The sequence below is a fragment of the Triturus cristatus genome, chromosome 1_2 (genome assembly GCF_964204655.1).
Source record: "Triturus cristatus chromosome 1_2, aTriCri1.1, whole genome shotgun sequence".
NCBI lineage: Eukaryota > Metazoa > Chordata > Amphibia > Caudata > Salamandridae > Triturus > Triturus cristatus.
The window spans coordinates 984,747,916-984,771,218 of NC_140580.1; the positions used below are offsets into that span (position 1 = coordinate 984,747,916).

Consider the following 23,303-nt stretch of genomic DNA (forward strand, 5'->3'; position numbering starts at 1 on the left):
AATTAGACTCAGCTGCGAGCTATTGAAGATAAAATGGACGCAAATCACGGCATGAAATATGTTAAAATCATTAACCCGCGCTGTCATTAATTCCAGGTTGATACCATTTTCAAACGGAATCGTGTGCTACACATTTTAATGTGTGGTGGGTACCCTTTGTGCATTGTTAAACAATTTTGTTCACTCAATATTATGCTATATGAGAAAAAATGTAGCCCTATTTTTAGTATCTACTTTTTGTCTCCTACTGGAACTGGAATATGCAAACATTAAAATGCTCCTTCAAAACAAGACTGCAAGTCACAGAATGCAAAACAAAAATCTGTACTGGGTGTGTTACTCACCTATGAAAACTGAGAGCTTTGCCGGTGATATTAATTTTGTATTTATTCATCTGTGGTCCATTCATGAACATTTTATGCATGTATTGGCATTTATACAGTAGAGATGGGGTAGGAGCCCATTTTAAAGTGTGACACGTGCCACAGCATGTTGGAGATTGGTGGCAGTAGTTCATTCGTAGCTATGCTGAAACAAGCATTGGCAAAGACAATAGGCCTGGCATGACAAGCTTTTTGTTTTTCAAGCCTGACACAGAAGAAAGTGTTATCATGCACTGCATTTATTATGATGCATCGGGGCAAACTGAGAGCTGGAGTGTGAGGCAGTGTGCGCCCACCCCCCTCCTATTTGAAAAGGCTCCCTTGAGCTAACGAGCTGACAAGCTCTGGTTGATGCACCTGCACCCAGCGAGTGGTACTGAGACCTGAGAAGACTGGGCAGCATCTCCAGCACCCCCAAAAAAAGTGTTGCTCTCTACTGAAGAAGGACAATTATCCTGAAACACGTGTCTAGAGATACACAGCACTGGCTGCACCAACAAGAGTGAAAAACAAAAAGCCTGACACAGAAGAAAGTGTTATCATGCACTGCATTTATTATGATGCATCGGGGCAAACTGAGAGCTGGAGTGTAAGGCAGTGTGTGCCCACCCCCCTCCAATATAAAGAGACATGCTGCCTAAATATGATGTATATTTTTAATAGAACATTATTACTGCTTCATAGCAGGTAGGTGGAATTAAACAGGTATAGAAACCCTCCTAATTTTAATACCTATCACAGGAAAATATGATTTTTGTTGGTACAAAGAGAAATGTACTATTGACTTTGAATTACTGCAACATGGAAGCACATAATGGTGGCAAAAAATTCCAAAAGGCAAAGAATAGAAACAAAAAGCATTTTCAAAGTAACATATTGGCCCATCTGCCCTGACTCTGGGTGCTTGTTTAAGGCAAATGTGCACCTGATCTGGAAAAAGAAACACTCACAATACAAGAGATCCGGTGCCTCTCCTCCTCCTGCTTCAACACCCTCCACATGCTTCGCAACATCTACAGATGGATCCCCATCGGAACCAGAAGGACGGTCACCCAGGCCCTCGTCACCAGCAGGCTGGACTACGGCAACACCCTCTACGCGGGAACCATGGCCAAACTACAGAAGAGACTTCAATGCATACAGAACGCCTTCGCATGCCTCATCCTCGACATCCCCCGCCACAGCCACATCACTGCCCACCTGATGGACCTGCACTGGCTCCCCGTCAACAAGAGGCTCACCTTCAAGCTCCTCACCCACGCTCACAAAGCACTCCACGACGCCGGACCAGCATACCTCAACAAACGACTCACCTTCTGCACCCCGAACCACCGGCTTCGCTCCGCTGACCTCGCCCTCGCCACCATTCCACGCATCCACCGAACGACCACCGGCGACAGATACTTCTCTCACCTCGCTGCCAAGACATGGAACACCCTTCCCATCCACCTGCGACAGACCCAGGACCTGCTGACCTTCAGGAGACTTCTCTAGACCTGGTTGTTCGAACAGTAGCAGCCCCCTCCCCCCTCAGCACCTTGAGACCCTCACGGGTGAGTAGTGCACTCTACAAATGATTGATTGATTGAAGTGGGCACCCATGCTGGTGGGTGGAAACAAAATGTGAATGGCGATTGAACAGACCGATGGAGAAAAGGGGCTGGCACCTGTTGCATCAGGTGCCTCCTCCTATGGCTCGTGGGCACCTGCAGCTGCTCTCTTACACTGTGTAGAGCCCCCCCCACCCAACATAACCCTTCAGAGGTCCTACATATGCACCATGGGAGCGTGCAAGCTGGATAACCTTGTAAAACACGGGTGGTGCGCGCTGAGCGAAACAATCCCAAGATAACGCAGTTACTCTGTAACATTCGCGCTGGAATTAAGAGCACAGATGGAGCGGTTTAAACATGAGAAGCGATGATTAGTGTCCGAATTAGCTGATGAGGATCCTGTATGTTTGCCATATAACCTGCACGGCCAGTCACCCGTAATCACTCATTATGATTACGTCTTCCGAGAGGATCGTGTAAACAAACCTCCGTGCACTTATTTTGACGTGCACTCACACACAAGACACTTTGTGTTTAAGGAGCGAGGTTTATTTTTATTTTTTTAACATCTGTTTGTAAGAGGGTGACATTTTACATGTCATGAACATTCTGTCGGTGGGGGGCACAGCTCATTTGTACGGCCATAAAGACCCCGTAAAAAGCCCCGCGCACCCTTCTCGTGGCCCTCCGTGACTCCCATGTGAGACACAGATTAGTGATAACTCATTGGTGGACGATGGTAGGTGGGGGGGCTGGGCCACTGGGGGGGCGCCCTCATTGTGCTTTGCAAGGGGGCCCCCTCAAGTTTCGTTACGCCACGCTTAGCCTTGCCTGCAGTGAAATGTCCAAGCACCTAAGTTTCATTTTTTTTCTTAATCTATCCTAAACAGTATCAAAAACACATTTTACTCTTAGAATTATTTTAATTTAGAAGATTAACACAATTTACATTTAAAATGCACTTTACCACAACATGTTGCTTGCATGTGGCACCCCGCCCCCATCTCCCACAATATGTTGCTTGAATCCGCTGCAGACATTGTCTGGTCCTGGGCTCATATTTAAATTTCAGAGGGTTTGTATATTTGTTGTGCACTTTTTCGTTTCTATCGGCCTTTTCCTTTGGTGTCCATTTGACACTGCTCTGGTGCAATAAAGAGACAATGCACGTTGTGGTGCCCCTTGCTTCCAGTTCCAGACTGCTCATATAGGCACTCTTATGCAGCATTGCCAACATTCTCAGGTTCATGCGTGGGAGTTCATCCAGTTCGGGTTTTTTCTTAGGCATTGCAAGGACTGCAAGTCCCAGAATTCAAAGTGAGGAAACCTTGATTTGCTGAACTACTCGCTCATAAACATTGTAAACTTCAAATTGTGTGCCCTGTTCAAAACATATTTTTGCAGCAGATCCGGTCAGACCTTTTCAATGCCTTAATCACAGGCTTGTTTGTTCTGTTTTCTGCTGTGCATGGTCGTGAAACAAGTGTCCTTTCATTTTCGACCAAATATTTCTTTGTGTACCATTGTTCTAATCCTGGGCAGGCTGGAATAATGCAGCCGGTGGTACTCCCTCGCTTTAGAGTAGAGTGTGCGGTCACGCTTTAACCCCACTGGCACCCTTTTATTGCATAGAAATATATTTTAATATTCTTAACGTCTGCAGGTCATTCATATTATGTTTTTGTGCATTTGTATGACCCCAAACAACTCTGCAAATGTGCACTATTGAATTCACATTTGACTAAAAGTACAAAATATTACAGCTGATACCAGAGCTCCCAGCTGGCATCAGTTCATAATTTCGACAACATGCATGATTATCACACATTTGTGTCCAAAAATATTGTCTACAGCATTATATCGGGATGCAGGTAATATCTGCCTACTTATATCTCTATACTAAAATAATTACATATTCCACCCTTAACCCCAGGCATTGCCAAAGCCAATAGGTTTAGCCTATTCGAAATCTCTTCGCTTTTTCAATATTATGTTACATGTTGTACAGCAGCTGAGCTGCTGTGGAACATGGCTTAAGGTAACTAAAACAAGCATTGAAAATGCAATAAGTCTTGCCTTTGATTAAGTTAAAGCCCTTTGCTTTGCTAATGGTATTGTATAGCAAAGCAAATGGCTTTAACTTAATGAAAGGCGAGACCTATTGCATTTTCAATGCTTGTTATGTTAATGTTGACAGAAGTGACGGATTGCATTGCCCTGGACACGCACGCACCCGCAGGCACGCACACACACACAGATGCATTCACATACACAGGCAAACATACACAGATGCACACACTCGCACAAGCATGCACACACCCAGATGCACACACACAGATGCGCACACACACAGGCACTCACAGACAAAAAACAGATGTACACATGCACACAGATACATACATGCACACACACAGATGCCACACACATGGACACAAACACACAGGCACACACAATCATGTTGCCGTCTGCGAGGCTGGGGGAAAGAGTTAATTCCAAAGTCCCCGAGTGTTCAAATCTAATACAGGAGCAGAATTTTCTAGAACAAAACTGTTTCATCCGAGGCTCCGGCAGGAAGTAGAGTCAGAGGCAATGGACTGAAAACAGCATCACACCAGCAGAAAAGACTTAACCAGAAGTACACGTTGAAAGAGAGGCCGCAACAGTGGTTATTTTATTCTGACTACTGCAAAAGTTACACTAGAATGAAGTCTGCCTCCTGGAGCCTCTGACGCCGGACTCCGCTTTTCACCAGGGCGGGGGAGGGGTGCAAGGACTGCCAGACTCCGCTTTTCACCGAAGTGGGGGGTGGAGGGGGACGGGTGCAAAGACTGCAGAAGGGGCGGTCCGGGGTTGGCAGCGAGGCCAAGAAAGGGAGGCAGTACACCTATTAACAATATAACAGTCTTTAAGTTGTAAGCACATTTTAAATATGTTTTTTTTATCTAGTCACGAAAAACAACGGTTTCACAGTAAGAATGCGAAACATAATGGTGGGCACACCCAGCTGATGCGTTCGTTCCTTCTGAAGCGTGCTGCTCAAGTGATCACACAATACCATCAAGGTCCCTGTAATAACGTCACCGTGCTCTGCCAAGGACTACGTTATTTACCAAATCAGAACCCCATGTTGAGGCAAGGCCTGACCCCATCAGCAGTCATTTCATTCTAACAACGGCAAATGTGATTCAAACATAAAATTCATTTTTATGTTCATGTTGACAATAGTGAAGGATTACATTGCCCTGGACACGCAGGCACCCACACGCAAGCACGCACACACACAGATGCATTCATATACACAGGCAAATGCACACAGGCATGCACACATACACACACAGATGCAGACACATACGTGACCTTGCCTTTGCAGCGGTGTGCATTGTTGCCCTTGTGCAATATGTTCTCTGTTACTGTTTGCGTGATAGCAGAGTTCAATTGGCTGACATCTCAACAGTTTCCTATCATGCCCTATTTGTTTACATGTGTGGGGGGGAGCAGACGAGCTGCTGTTTACTGAACTCAGCCACAAATGCCATGAACTGGAATCTATTTCGGAGTCAATATAAATCTATAATCCTTGGTGTCTTAGAGGCCGCGATGAGCTTTCCTCGCTCGCCGCCTCTTATTCGTTATTTATTGGGCCGCAGTTTACTGCCTGGGAGATACTGACACACCACTGTTTATCGATCGAGGCCCAGAAAAGTCAAAGTTCAATAGGACAGGCGGCTCTTTGGCAGGGCGCGTCTCACTATTATGATTGCCAGCAAAAAATGAAGGAAACTGTACCAAGCGATGCGGTGACACTACTCGCAGGCCCATAATTTTACAAGGCAATAGTGCAAGCGGTCTCACTAGACCGAGAAGATGACATATTTACATGAGCAGAGGACATTATCCACTTCATCTAAATTAATACTGAAGGAAATAGAGAGCTTAACTAGGCAGAGGTCCGCGTTTGGCAAATAGATCATTTTGCAATCACATATTCACTTGTGCCTCATAACGAGTTCAGGAAGGGAGAGAAGAGGCGAGTGGAGGGCGGGGGGAATACATTCAAGGGACCAGCAAGGAAACACTGCACAGATTGCCGCGCAAAGAAATGGCAGAAATGTGAAGGAGCCGGTAGAGATGCAATCAACATGCTCATTGTGCGTGAATAATGGGCCTTTTCATAAGTTGTTTGGGGGAAAAGCTAATGAAACGCACCGAGATGAACCAATCATTTTACCCGCGCGGAGATAAAAAGGGGGGCGTGAGTCTTCGTGACAGAATGTATTTTTTACCTGCCGTCCAATCTGCTTGGCCTCGAGATGTTGTGTGAAATCCCTTGCAAAATATTGGAGCAACATTTCAGAGCGGGCTGTGCTCTGCTGTATTATATAGCCACTCCCGGAACCCCAAAGAAAGGCACCACAGTAAAAAACAAGCGCTCGCCATTGCCTTGTCCTTACCGTGACCCCGTGCACTTCTGAGCTCCGTGCCTGCTTCACAGCTGTTGTGAAGACTTTTCTTATCTGCTTGTTAAATAAACAAGCAGATAAGAAAAGTGTTCATGACAACCGTGAATCAGGTGAGCCAGTCCAACAAAAAGCCAAAGGGAGGCAACGAAAAACCCTCCTTTCCAATGGGAAGCCAGTGTTTACCATAAACGCTGACGCTACCCAATGGAAATGAGGTGTCGTACTTTGGTATTCGGAACCGCGTAAGGGACAGGGCCCTACCTCTGTCTATTTTGGTATTAGCGAACCGCAAATGGTAAATGCGGCACGTACGAATGCTTTATGTGCCGTTCCAGCTACGAATGCACTGTGTACACGTATTCTGCTCAACTACGCGGGTTCCATTTTGGAAGCAGTGGCCATCTTGTCATTGCCCTCACATAGGCTATGATGGAGTTAATACGGGCCTCACAGCACACGGGCTTTCCCTCTGACTTCTCTGTGACCTGGGCAGCTGGCTCTGCTGCCCCGGGTCAAACCGGTCTCACGAGCTCCCCTTCCTCCTTCCACCTGTGATTCGTATCAGGGCTTGACCCGTCATAAAACCCTTTCATTCTACACAATCCCCCGGCTAATCTCTTCCACACCTGCTTGTTCTTGCTTTATGACTTGTTTCCCAAAACAGGAGATGCTCATATTTATTGGGGGGTCTATTTACTTCAAACATGGGATCTGAACCTTCCTGTGTAAATCATTGTGGGCTGGCCGAACTGGAATGTGGGATGGTCATCATGACTCTGCTTTTTCGTTTGTAATGTATACCTTTATATGACCATATCGTAAACCAAGGAATGTATGCCTGGAGCATGATATTTTGTACTTAAGGAGAAGTTCGTTCCTATGATTTTCAGCAGTCTCCTGAGAACATACACGCTGTTGTACTTCTAGGATACCTGTCATTGGTCTGCAGCCAATAAACGATTCTTTGACTTCACCCAGAAGACTCTGTGTTTCTGTAGGTCCGGAACAGGGTGAAACCCCGAAGTCATAGGGTGTGTGCCCCTGCACCGCTGGGTCTAAAATACCCAGTACTTCAGTTTGGCGCCCAACGTGGGGCCGATTTTAGCGGTACCAGTCCAAGCCAGAGGTTCGTGAGGAGCTTCGTGTGGAAATTCCGGAGGAAGGCCGCCACTTCATCGACCCCTGCATGTCGACGTGGTCCGAAAGTCTTTTCTGCGAGGTTCTCCGCGTCCCGACGGCTACGAAGGACTGCTGCCCTGATTAATCGACCTGTTTTGGACCCTTGACGAGTTTGAGAGAGCGAAACAATCGAGAGAGTCTTCTGGTGACGTCATCGATCAGCAATATTCAGTTAAGTATAAGTGGAGCGTCTCCCATTTGTTTTGGTATCCCTCGGGATCGTTTGATTTGATTGGTGATTTGGTGTTTGCAAACCCCAAAGCCAGAGGACTCGTGTATTCACGAGAATATCGTAATCGATAATCCTTTGACGTTTGGATCTAGACTAGTGAGCGAAGATGCCTGGTTCTGGACTATTTGGTAGATTATTCTGTTTGGGTTGTGGAAAAGATTTCCAGCTGGAAGAATCATGTCCGGTTCCTCCGGTTGGAACTCCAACTTATGAGCTCTATGTGAAACATGGCGTAGGCCCCATTGCATATAACGAAGTGTGGATCCACTACACCAGGAAAGACGGTGTTTTAAAATGGCCCCAAAATGGTAGTTTTGATACCGATATTTTAGATAACCTGGAAATTAAATTGTTTAAGAAGAAAGCCCGGCCGGCGATGTTTGACTCTTTCCGCTTATGGCGAAAGGAAGCCAAACAGAAGGAAATTAAGCTAGCGAAAAAGAATAAAAGAGAGAGAGGTATGTCAGTAATGCAAGCAGCTGTACAATTTAAAGATAATGAAGAGGAGCGAATGAATGAGCAATTGCACAGGCAGCGTAAGTTAGGGATTGACAAATGTTACCCAGTTTTGCCACATTCTAAGCAGGATGAGTCAGAAGAAAAGGAGAAAGATCCCTTAATGTCGCATTTGTTGAGTTCGCCACCCCCGTATGCTCAAACTGCCACGGCGCCTCCCCAGCTTGTAAATATGCCACCTCCAGTGCATATACTGCAAGCCTTGCCGCAACCGCCAGTTGCTTTGCAACCAGTTCCTATTCTTGTAGCGCAGTCTTCTCAAGCGCCTCCGGTAGTGCTTCCAACTACCCCCGCACTTCCTGCGACTTTGCTTAATCCAGTAACTGCCTCCCCTAACGCTCTTCCTTCTACCACTCCAGTACCTGTCTCTACATCCTCTTTTCTTCCCTCTGTTTTTCCCCCTGTTCTCGCCTCAGCTTCTCCTTCAGCGCGACAGCGTTTAGCCAATGTGGTTACTACATTAATGTCGCCTCTCTTTGGGTCATCTGGTGCAACTCCTGGTGTACAGCATAAGCAGTTGCGCAGCCAATTGCCTAACCCCGATGAGAAAAAGGTAATAGATCACATGGCGCGTAGATGGATCGTTTTTCCTTCACTGTATGATGTGGAATCGGTTGTTAACACTTTCCATCAATGGGATGCCCCGAAACAGAGATATGTATTCGAGAAAATGTGCGAAATTCTCTGTGAAGAATTGGAGGATAGTGGTAGAAATCCGAACCCGCAGGAATTGTGTAGAGTGAGGTTCGATTTTGGAACTGGTATAATTGTGGACCGCGAAGTAGATAAAGCAGTTGCGGTTGTATTGTCCTTAAGGAATGACGATTGCCAACAGTCATTGTTTGAACACGAGGTCCTTGTGGGGAAAAAGGCAAAAGCGCGACAATACCCTATGAGAGAAGTTCCCCCGGTATGGAAGGAAGCGGTTGCAGCTGTCGGTGGTAACCCCGCTGTGGCAGCGCATTTCCAGCGTGTTTGGGTGCATGTTCCATGGAAGCGCTCTGAAGTGTTTGCACTTAAGCAGACATTGCCTGATCCCCGTAAAAACCCAGCAGGTTATTATAAAGAGTTGTCACAGACGGCAGGGTCATGCATTATGAATCTGGCCGACATAGACATGTTGTTTGGCAATGTTGTTCCACAGCCTTTATGGGGGTCAATTCGTAATGCAGATCACGATGCAGAGCTAGGGGATACATGGGCTAACATTGTTGCTGCTGATGCTAGACAAACGGGTGGTGCGAAACCAGAACCTTTAGTAGCTGAACTGCCTGGTAGAATCATCACGTATATGAAGACAATAATGCCTGCGATGCGCGTAAATTGGGACAAGTTATCTGCATGTAAGCAAAAGAAAGATGAGACAGTGTCAGACTTCTTTACTAGGTTTGAGGAAACGTTTATTGACCACAGTGGGCAAGATATGAGTACTGAGGGTGGCCAACGGTTGTTTGTGGATAAGTTTGTGCAGAATTTACTCCCTGACCTGTGTAAAAAGTTGAAAGATTCAGAGAGTTCTTGGGCCGTTTCTTCTTCAGCGCAAATACTGGCTACTGCACAGTATTATGAAAACAGAGATAAAGACGAGAAAGATAGAACGGAGAAGAAAACGAAGGAACTAAAGACAAAGGTCCTTTTACAGCAGGCCTATCCACCACGTGGCGGCGGTAATAATTATAGACAACCCCAAGGTGTCTATCACCAACCCCAACAATTTCAGACTAATCAGCAAATGAATGGGTATTATCAACCACGTGTCCCTGTAGGTCCCAACCAATGTTCATACTGCAAAGAGGAAGGTCATTTTAAATATAGTTGCCCTAAATTAATGCAACGGAACGGTAATACGTATGGCGCAAGAGGTAGAGGTGGTCAGCAAGCTCCTAGATGCAGAGGGCGTGGAAGTGTTCCACAAAACGCGCGTCCTCTTCCGCCCCAAAGCGCCATTAATAGCTTTGATCAGCAAGCTAATGCGACTAGTAATACGGCTCAGTATTACAATAATGATTATTATGCAGAAGATGGTGATGCAGAGAATAATGATTACTAGGATAGCCATAGACAGAGAGAGGGAGTTGTTTCAGTGCCAGTGGATCAGAGTGGACCGTATGTTGAGGTGACTACAGCAAATGTAACGGAGCCTTTTCTGCTAGACACTGGTGCTGCAAAGAGTTCAATTATGCATTCCAAACTCCCTGGCGCACCTTTGTCTGGCGATATAAATGTTTCAGTAGGTTTTTCTGGCGCCCCAGTTAGGAACCCGATTTCCAGTCCCATGTCACTTTCCGTTGGACCTTGCGAGCTGAGAGCGCCCCTGATCCTGACAACAGGTTGTGGTGAGAATTTGCTGGGATTAGATTTGTTGAAAAGATTGCACGCTACACTGTATTGTTCTCCTTCAGGAGTACAACTTACATTAGGCAAGCAAGTGGTTTCTCCAATGTATTTGTCTAAAAACACGATGCCACCTGAATTGTCATCCCTTCCGGATGCCCTTTGGGCTACTGGTCCCAATGATGTGGGCCTCTTGGAAATACCACCATATGTGGTGACTCTAAAGGCTAATGTCAGACTGCCACGTATTCCCCAGTACAAGATCTCTAATGAAGGCCAGAAAGCATTGTTAGACATTGTCAGCGACTTGATTAATAAGGGTGTGATTGAAGAGACAAGAGGCAACGTTTGCAATAGTCCGATTTTACCTGTCTTAAAACGAGCGGACCCTTCACAGCCACCTGTTTACAGATTTGTGATTGATCTTAGAGAGGTTAATAAGATTGTTGTGCCTCAGTTTCCGGTTGTCCCTGATATAACTGCCTTGTTAACGATGATTCCAGCCTCTGCTGCATGGTTTTCAGTGATCGATTTAAAGAATGCTTTCTTTAGTATCCCAATTGCAGAAGAGAGCAGAGACATTTTTGGTTTTAGTCTGGGAGGCCGAAGCTTCCGCTTCAAACGCGCTCCCCAAGGCTACTGCGAGAGTCCATCCATATACAGTCAAGCTTTGAAAGCGCAGCTTGATGCACTTGTTTTACCTAGTGGCGCTATCCTGATCCAGTACGTGGACGATTTACTGATCGCTGCGGATACTGAGAAGATCTGTAAAGAAGCCACATTGTCACTGTTGCGCCATTTATCCGCTTACCATCACAAAGTGTCTCTCTCTAAGCTGCAATATTGTCGACAAGAAGTGACCTACTTAGGTCATCTCTTATCGAAGGAGGGAAGGAGACTGACCCCAGAAAGAATTCAAGCCATTGCACAGTTGAGTGTGCCAAAGACACAGAGAGAAGTGCGTGCTTTCTTAGGAATCACCTCATACTGTAGGCATTGGATCCCTAGTTTTTCTTTGTTGGCAAAACCTTTATTAGCATTAACATGCAAAGACACACCGAATCCTATCCCATGGTCTGAAGAGTGTCAGAAAAGTTTTGTGGAATTACGCAATGCGTTATGTTCAGCACCTGTGTTGGGCACCCCTGACTATAGCAAGCCTTTTACATTGTATGTTCACGAGAAAGATGGATGTGCGTTGTCAGTGTTAACACAGCCTTTTGGCGACAGACCGCGCCCATGCGCGTATTTTTCATCCACCTTGGACCCTGTAGCGAGGGCATTGCCAAGCTGTCTGAGAGCGACAGCTGCTGCAGCGATGTCTATCCGACAATCTGCTGGTCTGGTAATGGACAACACATTGATTGTCATGGTTCCACACGCTGTAGACACATTATTAAATAGAACCAAGACACAACACTTGACTAGTGCGCGATTATCAGGGTATGAACTCACACTGTTAGCGAATCACATACACATAAAAAGATGCAATACGCTGAATCCAGCCACATTATTGCCGATTCCAGCAGACTCAGATGAGATTGAGCAACATGACTGTCTGTTCAGGACAGAAGAAGAGACGAAAGGGAGAGTAGATCTCAAAGATACTCCCCTGACTGAATGTGATGGCACTTTATGGGTAGATGGGTCATGTTTCAAGCTCCCTAATGGTGACACGACTGCTGCATATGCTATCACGACTTTACATACGGTCGTGGAAACTGCACGAGTGCCACATAATTCGGCCCAAGCAGCAGAATTGATCGCCCTCACGAGAGCATGTGTGTTGTCTGAAGGAATGAGAGTGAACATATACACAGATAGCCAGTACGCCTTTGGCGTGGCTCATAATTTTGGGCGTTTGTGGAAAGAGCGTGGGTTCCTGACGTCGCATGGAGCTAAAATTCAGAATGGCAAGTTGGTGAATGATCTCCTTGAGTCACTGACCCTACCTTTGCAAGTTGCGATCATGAAATGCAGTGCGCATAGGAAAGTCACAGATGATGTTGGACGTGGGAATGCGTTTGCTGATGAGACCGCGAGAGAGACAGCACAGAATGTGAAGACTAGAATGTATGTTGCAGGCCCCGCAAGATGGGTTAATGATGTGGGAATGTGTGAGAACACAATAGAGAGTGTGAAGTCGCTTCAGGCTGAAGCTACAGAAGAAGAGTTAAGCAAGTGGAGAGAGAGTATGGGTAAGTTGGATGAGAATGGTTGTTGGATTGACCTGACAGAACATAGGCGATGGTTGTTGCCTGATGCATATGTGCTTCCAGTGGTTACTATGGCACATGGAATGGCGCATATCAGTACGAAAGGTATTTGTAAGTTGTTGGCTCCAGTATGGCAGAATGTTGGGATTCCCAAGTGTGCAGAGAATGTGGTCAAGAATTGCATAGTATGCTTGAAGTACAACCCTGGTAGGGGAACCCCAACTCCGGCCGGTCACTTTGCACCCCCATCATGTCCATTCGAAGTTTTGCAGCTGGACTTTATTCACATGGAAAGATGCAACAACCTGAAATATGTACTAGTGGTTGTTTGTGCTTTCTCAAAATGGGTAGAGGCTTATCCTCTGAAAGATAACACTGCCCTATCCACAGCCAAAGCCCTTGTGAAAGAGTTTTTCCCCAGGTTTGGGATGCCGAGAATGGTATGGTGTGATAATGGAAGTGAGTTTGTGGGTAAAGTGATGAAGAATGTATGTGAAGGTTTAGGCATAAGGCAGAAATTCCACGCTGCAAATCACCCCCAATCAGCTGGACTAGTTGAACGCTACAATGGAGTCTTAAAGCTCAAGTTAGCCAAAATCCAGGCGAGCACTGGTCTTAAATGGCCTGATGCTCTGCCTCTAGCACTCTTGTCCACCAGAATGACGATACACTCACGAGTGGGACTTAGTCCTTATGAAGTAGTCTTTGGCCGCCCGGCCAACGTATGGGGTGTGCCAAGGCCTACGAAGTTCAGTGAAATAGAGCATCCAGTACTGCTCGATTACCTGTATGATTTGACTGTTAAACTGCGTGTTTTGCACCAACAGGTACATGATACTCTTCCCCAAGCCTCTGAACCTCCTGGACACCCCATCAACCCTGGCTCGTGGGTCCTGGTCCGGAATTTCCAGCGTAAGGGCAACGACGAACCTCGCTGGATCGGCCCCCATCTTGTTCTTCTTTCGACAAGATCAGCAGTGCGAGTGAAAGGGAAGAAGCACTGGATTCATGGTACTCACTGCAAGGTAGTTCCCTTGCCTCTGCCATATGACCAGTGGGTCAACGAGGGTATCGCTGACTCAGAGACAGACATTGTACCTCGCTTTGTACCATTCAGTGACGCTCGCTTAAGAGACACAGCTTCAGTCCAAGAGAGTGACAATATTCTGCAGGAAGCTGTGCCGCCATCAAATCGACTGGACACCACTGAGCCTGAACTTTTGTTTCAAGACCAAACAGCACCTGGCCATCTCCGCTATAACTTGAGACCTAGGCCCATGGACAAATAAAGATTTCCTCATTATTTCCCTTTTGACATTTTTTGCTCTCCCATCTGAAGGACTTTCTTGATTTTTGTTTTTCGAACCACCATCCGGGTTCTGCCGCAGGGTCGCGGTGCCAAGACTTTGGGGTACAGGCCGAAGACGCTAGGTCAACGGTTCTGGTTGGTCTAGGGCGTTTCCCTGGACTGACAGGCGTACTCCTTAGCAGAAGAAACTCATCCACCGCGAGCGGCCCGAGTAGAGGATGGAGTTTTGTAGGATGGAGAGACCGATTGAGGAAATGAACTCTCAAACAAGGATGTGTAGAATTGTAAAAAGTAAATGTTTTGTCTTTTTGTGCTTTGTTACACTGTGTAGTATCATGATGTTTATTGTAGGATGTGTGTTTTCCTTTGCTCCAAAACCCATTGCACCCACTCAACAGCCTATATCTCTTTCTACTGCCTCCTCTCACTCTTTTCACCCTTTGCCTGAGCACGAACAGACCCGACGATCAGAGTTCGTAAATAACTCGTTTATCCAACTCTTGCACCAGCACCAACTGGTAATGAATACGACCAATTGCTGGGTCTGTGGGTTAATGCCCCATACCACTAACAAGGGTATTCCCTACCTGGTGCTACCGTACAGTTACAATGGATCGTCATGGGCATTCCAAACCATGTTTCTCTACGCCCTAGATACATACTCCCCTCGCCCACCGCGTTCCATCAGACCCATCACCAATAATAAGGCTCTGATGAAAGGAGTTGCCGATATGAGTAGGGATATTAATGCATACTCGTCCATTCCCAAAGAAGAGCTGAGACCTTATGTAGGATGGAACGCGACGGGGTATAGTATTAGTCTGGGTGAAAGACAGCGAAAAATCTCATCTCCAATCTGGGTCGTACCCCACCTGGGTCGGTTCTGCTTACAGGGTAATGGTCAGAACCCTAGGGCTCAACTGGGAAGAAGTGACTGTACTGAAACGTACACTTTCCCGTCACAGTTTTCCCCTGCATTTTTGGCTGCTAAGGGCACATATTTCATCTGTCATGACCGAGCATATACGTGGTTGCCCCCTGATTTCTCGGGCACATGTTATATTGCGAACTTGCTACCGCCGACATTTACTGCCGCCTCTGACTATCACAAGACCAGAGTTGTGAGAGGTGTGATTAGTAAGGAGGACACTGCCGGTCAGGAAGCAGGAGACTTTTTCCTGGGTTTCCTGCCGTTTTGGGGACCTATGGTCAATAGTAGGAACCTGAGACAGCTGACTCGTGTGGTTGAATCCACCGTCAATGTAACGGCTGGTGCCCTTAGTAATTTGACAGCTGAGCTCCAAGCGGATCGCCTTATGACTTTGCAGAACCGCATGGTTCTAGACGTTATTCTTGCAGACCGCGGTGGGGTATGCAAGGTCATCCAATCCAGTTGCTGCATTTTCATACCAGATAATGCTCCAACAGTGTATCAAGCCATCTCCAAACTCCATAAAATATCTGAAGCCATACACGTGGATAAGGGAGATTGGTCACTGATGGGATGGTTCTGGGAATTGATATCTGCCTGGGGTTGGAAAGTTCTGATGGTCATTGGAATGATCTTAGCCATTCTTTTCCTGTTCTGTCTATGTATACAGTGTGCTCCTGCGATATGTGGCCTCTGTGCTACCTTATGTGTAAGGAAACCTGTATCGAGGGACGAGCTAAGTAATAGAATGATGCTACAGCAACATCTCCATGACTTCGTGAACATTGACCTAGACTCGGATTAAGATGAGTATAGTGATTGCCTATGTAAGGGCAAAAGGAGGGTCTGTCGTACTTTGGTATTCGGAACCGCGTAAGGGACAGGGCCCTACCTCTGTCTATTTTGGTATTAGCGAACCGCAAATGGTAAATGCGGCACGTACGAATGCTTTATGTGCCGTTCCAGCTACGAATGCACTGTGTACACGTATTCTGCTCAACTACGCGGGTTCCATTTTGGAAGCAGTGGCCATCTTGTCATTGCCCTCACATAGGCTATGATGGAGTTAATACGGGCCTCACAGCACACGGGCTTTCCCTCTGACTTCTCTGTGACCTGGGCAGCTGGCTCTGCTGCCCCGGGTCAAACCGGTCTCACGAGCTCCCCTTCCTCCTTCCACCTGTGATTCGTATCAGGGCTTGACCCGTCATAAAACCCTTTCATTCTACACAATCCCCCGGCTAATCTCTTCCACACCTGCTTGTTCTTGCTTTATGACTTGTTTCCCAAAACAGGAGATGCTCATATTTATTGGGGGGTCTATTTACTTCAAACATGGGATCTGAACCTTCCTGTGTAAATCATTGTGGGCTGGCCGAACTGGAATGTGGGATGGTCATCATGACTCTGCTTTTTCGTTTGTAATGTATACCTTTATATGACCATATCGTAAACCAAGGAATGTATGCCTGGAGCATGATATTTTGTACTTAAGGAGAAGTTCGTTCCTATGATTTTCAGCAGTCTCCTGAGAACATACACGCTGTTGTACTTCTAGGATACCTGTCATTGGTCTGCAGCCAATAAACGATTCTTTGACTTCACCCAGAAGACTCTGTGTTTCTGTAGGTCCGGAACAGGGTGAAACCCCGAAGTCATAGGGTGTGTGCCCCTGCACCGCTGGGTCTAAAATACCCAGTACTTCAGAGGGGCGGGGCTCAAGTTCCCATCTCCAAACTGACTTGTTCACTATAAATCTCGAGGCGAGGAGCGTATGCGCGCTCCAACGCCAGCCGAGACCTAAAAATGCTATAACATAGTCAAAGCTGGCCACGTCATAGCTCTTTTGTTATTTTAAGCCAAGTTGCACAGCAGTAACGAGTAACAGCACAACATATTGCCCTTCTCAATAAACAAATCATAACACTTTAATGGAGTTTAAGTAACTTATATTGCACAACTGCTCACCAAGCTGCAATTTACAACAAAACAGCTTATTATTAATCACACAGACGAAACATATTGCATTTACCAATGCTTGTTAGTGGCTTGTGACTGTGGTTCTTCCAGCTCAGAGAGTTGCTTTCACTTTGACTTCTTACACACAGATTGACACTGGAAGGTGTTTTGCTTACCTGGGGTAGGTTGAGGTGAGCTCCAGGGTGCCATCTGCAGTCTGAGTGATGATGGAGGTGCACATGGTTAAGGCGTCCTTCTTGTTCAGGAACCATCTAGAATTGGACGCCAGGCCTATGCTGTACCATTTCCCCACAATCTGTGGATAGTTAAAAGTAAAATTAGAGCCATCGTCGTGGTTTGCTTTGATTGAAAAAAAACTTCAAATCGGAACCAATCACAGAACTGACCAGTAAGCAAGTAAATATTATGCATTGATGCAACAAGTTCCACTGAGCCATTCTTGCAATGTCTTGTGCTCTCTATCATTGTCTTAAGGGGCATTTTTACTCGCACATTCGCAGAGCTAGGGAATTACCACTTAAAAGGCAAAATGAGTGACGGGTGAGTCTGTCCAGTGAGGACGTGCAGCAGTGCTTTCCAGACAGATTCCTGGTCAGTAACTTGGATGCTACGGGCACCGTAGGTGCTTGTGAGCCAGCTACTGTCTTGTTACCGGTAATCTTCATTACCCCTATTAGGGTTCTCCGCAACCCAGTCCTCTTCCCTCCCTCCCTCCCTCCCGCTGTGTTTGTGTCTGGGACTTGTTGATAACAGGCATGGCGGTGGGTGGGAGTTGTTTATGTGACCTTTGGCTTTTTTGTCTTGAAGCGTTTTGATTGACTGGTTGGAAGCAGGACTGCCTCACTTTGTTAGGACTGGGACGAGGAGGACCCATGAGGGCGTAATGTATCATGTGTGCATCAGGTTGGTCATCTCTAAAGAGCCTTAAAACTTTAATTCTTCCTTAGGCATAGCTGCCAAGTTTCCCAGACTCATGTGTCAATCGGTAGGTCAGTCCAGGTCATGCCTATAAGTAGGCCGGGTCCTGCAGTTCTTAAAAGCAGGTTTTGAGACGGGTCTTTATCAGGCTCTCCATTTTTGCCCTCACCCTCAGGATGTAAAATATAAATATTAACTCAGCAGCACTACCACCCTTCACTGCCTTTGATGTAACCCAAAAGACACTCGTTATAGTTCTTTCACAGTCTCATCATTTCAGAACTGAAGCATTTTCAATATGCAACGAAGCCACAGTTGTTGCTTATTTATCTTATGCAACTAGCAACCATTGACAAAGCCAATAGTCCTGGCTTGTTACTTGTATTATATGTCTGGTTGCAATGACAGAAACAGCAACGTACCAGTCGTACAGCACACTATGCTGAGCACAGATTTTCAGTTTATGTGTTTATAAGCTACACTCTAAATTACATTTGCCACATCCCTTTGAGAAGCCCCTCCCCAGTTTTTTTTATCCCACTTAAAGCCCTGGTCCTGGTGTTTTCTTAGAATTATGGGACTTATCGTTCTGGTTTTATACTCAGTTAATTGAGTCTACAAATCTCAGAATTCTTACAAAAAACCTGGACTGGTATAATTACTTATGCATGGACCTGGCAAACTTGAAAGCTGTGCATTAGAGTCATCATGTCTCCATGTCGTCAATTACGATGATAAATATTCTGTGTCAGGTGAATACTGTGTTTTCAGTTCTGGATTTCCATCCGCAGAAAACTATTACTTTCGCTCAAGAAGCTCAGCATACCAGACTACAACTCTAAGAATACACTGATTTAAAAAATAAAAACCCAACAATGGGCTTAGTGTTGTTTCAGTATGGAGTGTCCTGGCTAACCTCCTCATAATGTCCAACTACGAATTTTTAATATATGGTCTATCAGCTTTGCATTCTAGAGGTGTCTACATAGTGTGTCATAAGTGAATTGACTAGACCAGTGGTTCTTAACCTTTTGACCTCTATGCACCCCCACTTAATCTCTACTGGAACCCGGGGACCTCAGCCTAAGCATTTTCGATGATCAGAACTGCAAACCAATAAACAAAAAAATAGAGAAAGAAGCATTTGTTAAACAAATACACCAAAGACAAAATCTTTTATTTAATTCAAACATAAACATAACAAAATACAATTTTAGTTTTAATGGGAAGCTTGAACGTTTTCTACATTCAATTGAGGACACTCACCATCCGTACTATATCTTGTTTGATGCACTTCCACAAATCAATCTGAGGATACTAACTTAATTTTAAGCCTCCAATTGTACATTTTGCTTCTTTATTTATATACACCTAATTAATCTGTCGATAATATCTCATTTTCTAAGCAGTCACTGACGCCTTGAGTAGGCCAGGGAGACCCCCAGGGATCCCAGGGACACAGATTAAGAACCACTGGACTAGAGAAAAGTGATAGTCTAGTTATAAAAAGTTAAGGCATACCAGCAATGCTTGTAGATATTCTTTCATCGTTTCTTGTGACTCCCCAACTGTACCTGAGAGCACATCTCTTTTGAAGAAGCACCTCAGAGACCATGCGAGATAAACAATACCCTCTCATTTTATCTTTTACACTGGCTTAACCTAATGAGTTGCAGTACTTACCTGCAATCTGGTCACTCGTTCAGTTAACCCTCGAGCTAATTAATCACTTGAAAACTAATTGTGATGGGCATATTGGTTTTATTTTATTACTTTTCAAAGAGATTCAAATGTGCTAAATGGCTCAGTGCCATGAGCAACAGCTTGTGACAATTCAAATGTATAGCTCTTTGGATTGTGAGATTTTTAATCCCAAACTTATAAGGGTAAAAGCAAGACTAAAAGTCCCAAAATGCAAAGATGTGCTGACTAGGTCAGAGCCGCATGAAGGTGCCACATATGAGTTAGGGCCACTTGGCATCTACGCATTGTCTCCAGCGGGACTCACATTCCAATCCATCATACAAATTGACAGCTCCTATTCCTGTGCAGGGACTGACTCCATCAATAAGCAATACCTCCTCCCCTACTGAAAGGACACACACACACACACTCTGTTGGAGGTGCATGTTGTTCTTTCTTGTGTGGTGAGGAAGTTGCGAGGTGGTGGATCAAGTCAGGTGGGCACAAGATGTGAAAGGAAACTGTGTTGTGGTGGTGAGGAGAGATGCAGTATAGAGGAGCTGGGATCTGAGGCAGGCAGAATGGTGATGAGGGAGGTGTGGTAGAGGTGATAAGTGAGATGGGATACCGGATGTAGTCTTGGGTATTGTCGAGGTGAGTTGTGGTGACGTGGTGGGGTATGGTTACGGTCACTGATGTGGTCAAGCTGAATGATTTGTTGGAGGCAAGCTGTGTGGAAGTGGTGCTTGGTAAATCGGTAGAAACGTATTCAGAAAGGCAGAGGTAAACCAATTGGTGGTTGGGTTGTGGTGCGGCAGAGCTGATTCAGGAGGTGGGTGGTGTGGTAGAATAGTGAGTGGCAGCAGTTTCTTGAAGGTGAGCCATGTGGAGGAGCTGTTGGATGCGCTTTCTGGAATGGCGGAGATCTACAGTGAAATAATACCACCCTAGGATATTTCCATCCTCTTTTCTCAGATGGTGTGGTCACAATAGTGTCACCATGCCCCACCATCCACGCACATGCCGTACCACAGATGATTACCAGCAATGGCATGGTAGTCTTACTGTTACAGATGGTGACGTTAAGCAGCAAGACTCTGACAAGTTACCCACTCACCACCCATTCATCTTGAGCTGTGTCTCTGTGGTTGATTTGCTGTAACTATGGTAGGAGAGGGGAAGTACCAGGGAAACACCTGATTGCACTAACTTGACCAGTATGCAGGAGAGGACCAGATGGGATCAATGGAAGATTAAAGTTAATTTACATGAAAGTTTAAGTGTCTACCTTAGCTAATGGGTTTATAGCACTGGTAGTAACCAGCTGATCAGAAAAGGGTCTGGGGAAGTGTGCTGGTTAAATCCCACAGCAGCCAAAGAGGCAGCAACTAGGAGCTATCAGGGACTAAACACTCAGTAAATCACCAGGCGCAATCCGAACAGGGGCTATTTCTCTCTTTTGAAAATGTATAAATATTATTTTTTTATTATTTCCAAGCCAAAAATGTAACATCTTTTTGTCTCCAAAATGCTGCGGTTTTGTGTCTCCAAATGAATGTATGTGCCAGAAGTATGATAAACTCTTTGACTAGTAGTGGTGAGTAGGAAGTGGCGGCTGGGCAGCTGCCACCACCCCTTCCAGCACAGTAAGAGTTTCCTGAAGTGCATATGTTTGGCTTCTGCCTTCGAAGTCAGGTTCAGTGTTCCACAGCTTTGGGCCTTAAACTCCTAGTGATCTGCCTCTGTTCTTTCGTCTCTTCAAGGTCTGTGGAGTGATCCGGTGCGATGTAGAATACTGGAGAGCAGCTTGGCTTATAGTGGGAAACAAGGTGCTGTCTATATCCCAGACTTCTCGTATGCTTTATGAATCACACAGAGAACTTTACATTTGATTCTCTGTTCTGCAGACATCCTGTGTAGTATTTGCAATGCTGGCTTCACATGGTCCTACTTCTGAAGCTTTAGACACAGTCTTTGTACCGAATTCTGCAGTTGATGCTCTGAGGAAGCATCCCCTTGTGTGCTCCCAGAAGAAAGCAGTATCTCCCACAAATGCCTGGCCTCATAGAATAGCTGCACCCTCCTCCCCTCACATTCTCCTACATCAAAGGGCAATCCCTGCCTGCTTCCACAAGTAAACTGCTTCACCTGCCTCACAGCAAAGCAGGGTCTCTTCCCTGCTCTCATAAGAAAGCAGGTTGACATGCCTGCAGACCTGTAGTAAAGAATGCTCTCCGACCTACCATTAACTCATACAAAGAAAGCTGTATGCCCAGGCAATGGCCACATAAAAACGCCTCATCTTCTGTCTACTTCCACAAGATAGTAGTATCCCCTATCTGAATCTACATGGTAAAGTGGCATCCTCTGCTCGCCCCCCAGCAAGGTGACACCATCTGCCTGCTTTCAAGCAGTACCGCAGCAGCCTATGCATGTTCCCAGGTTAGCTACCCGCTTCTACACAGTACAGTATTATTAATACTTGCTGCCACATAGTAGAATGACAATCCAGCAGCTCCAAAGAAAAGCAGCAACTTCTATGAGCTGCTAAACACGCCTTATGCCATACACTAAAGACACATGACCTGCATGCAACTGTGACAAAGCGGCACCTCTTACCGGCCACTGCCACCCCAGTGTACTGCAGCATCCCTGTCTTCATCCTTGGCCACAAAGTGCATGGCATGCTGGCGGCACTTATAGTTCACATCCAAAGACCTCGGATTGGCTGATCTTGAAGACTACCCAAAGGAGTGTAAGGGAGATGGTGGAACTTTAACCCATACTGAATATCCCTGTACCTGTCCAGATGCTCTTGGACAGTCCTGGGCTGTGCCTGTGCAAGCAAACCTACTCCTCTCTACTGACGTCATAGTTTACTGCAGTAGATCAGTCTCTGCTACATGCTTAATCTGTAATAAACAATCTTCATCCTTGGTTCATTCCCCTGGCCAGTCCTCCCTTCTCTCACCTCTCATCATTGCAGTTCTTTTTCCTCCGAATAAATTAACTACTGATTGTTACGTGCTGCGATACTCTTGTGTTGTAAGGGAATATTTAAAATCTGGGAAAAAATAAACAGCCATTGGTTAAGCCAATAGCTCTGGCTTTCACAAACCTGCAATGTTTTTGTTAGTTTTTCTTTTCAAGCACATTTAATAGACATTAAAAGTGTAAACAAAATAAAAAGTAAAAATGACCTCATGCAAAGGTGCATACATTTGCAAAAATATTTGTAAAAATAAAAATAAACTATTGCGAATTTTAAACTAAAAATACATAAAATGAAAGCAAAGATCGATCTACCATTAAGGGTACAGAATTGGACTACTTTTTTGCATATGTGCTAAGTGCCGGCATTCGCAGTGAACTGAGCCAAATGGCTGAAGTGGGCTAACCATTGCCCAATGCTGTATGTTGCGGTGCGTGCAAGCAAACTGTGAATTACACTTGAATAAGAAAAACTTGAAAAAGAAATATTTGAGATTATAACTGGAGAATTTCTATGATTTTTAAAAATATTTAGGTCGTTATAGTTAGGCGGTTGCCATATACATGGATTTTTCCTATGCAATATTTCAGAAACATGAGGCTGGTGAGTTAACTAGG

At 45.5% G+C, this 23,303-nt stretch overlaps 1 protein-coding gene across 1 annotated transcript in view; it reads right to left on the reverse strand.

Moving 5' to 3' along the window:
- Nucleotides 1–23,303, reverse strand: part of LOC146868525 (lipocalin-like) — a 66,428-nt gene that overhangs the window by 41,984 nt on the left and 1,141 nt on the right. Inside the window, exon 2 of the mRNA XM_085610870.1 lies at nucleotides 17,249–17,388. Within this exon, the coding sequence (XP_085466996.1) occupies nucleotides 17,249–17,388 (140 nt within the window). The remainder of the gene's footprint in view (nucleotides 1–17,248; nucleotides 17,389–23,303) is intronic.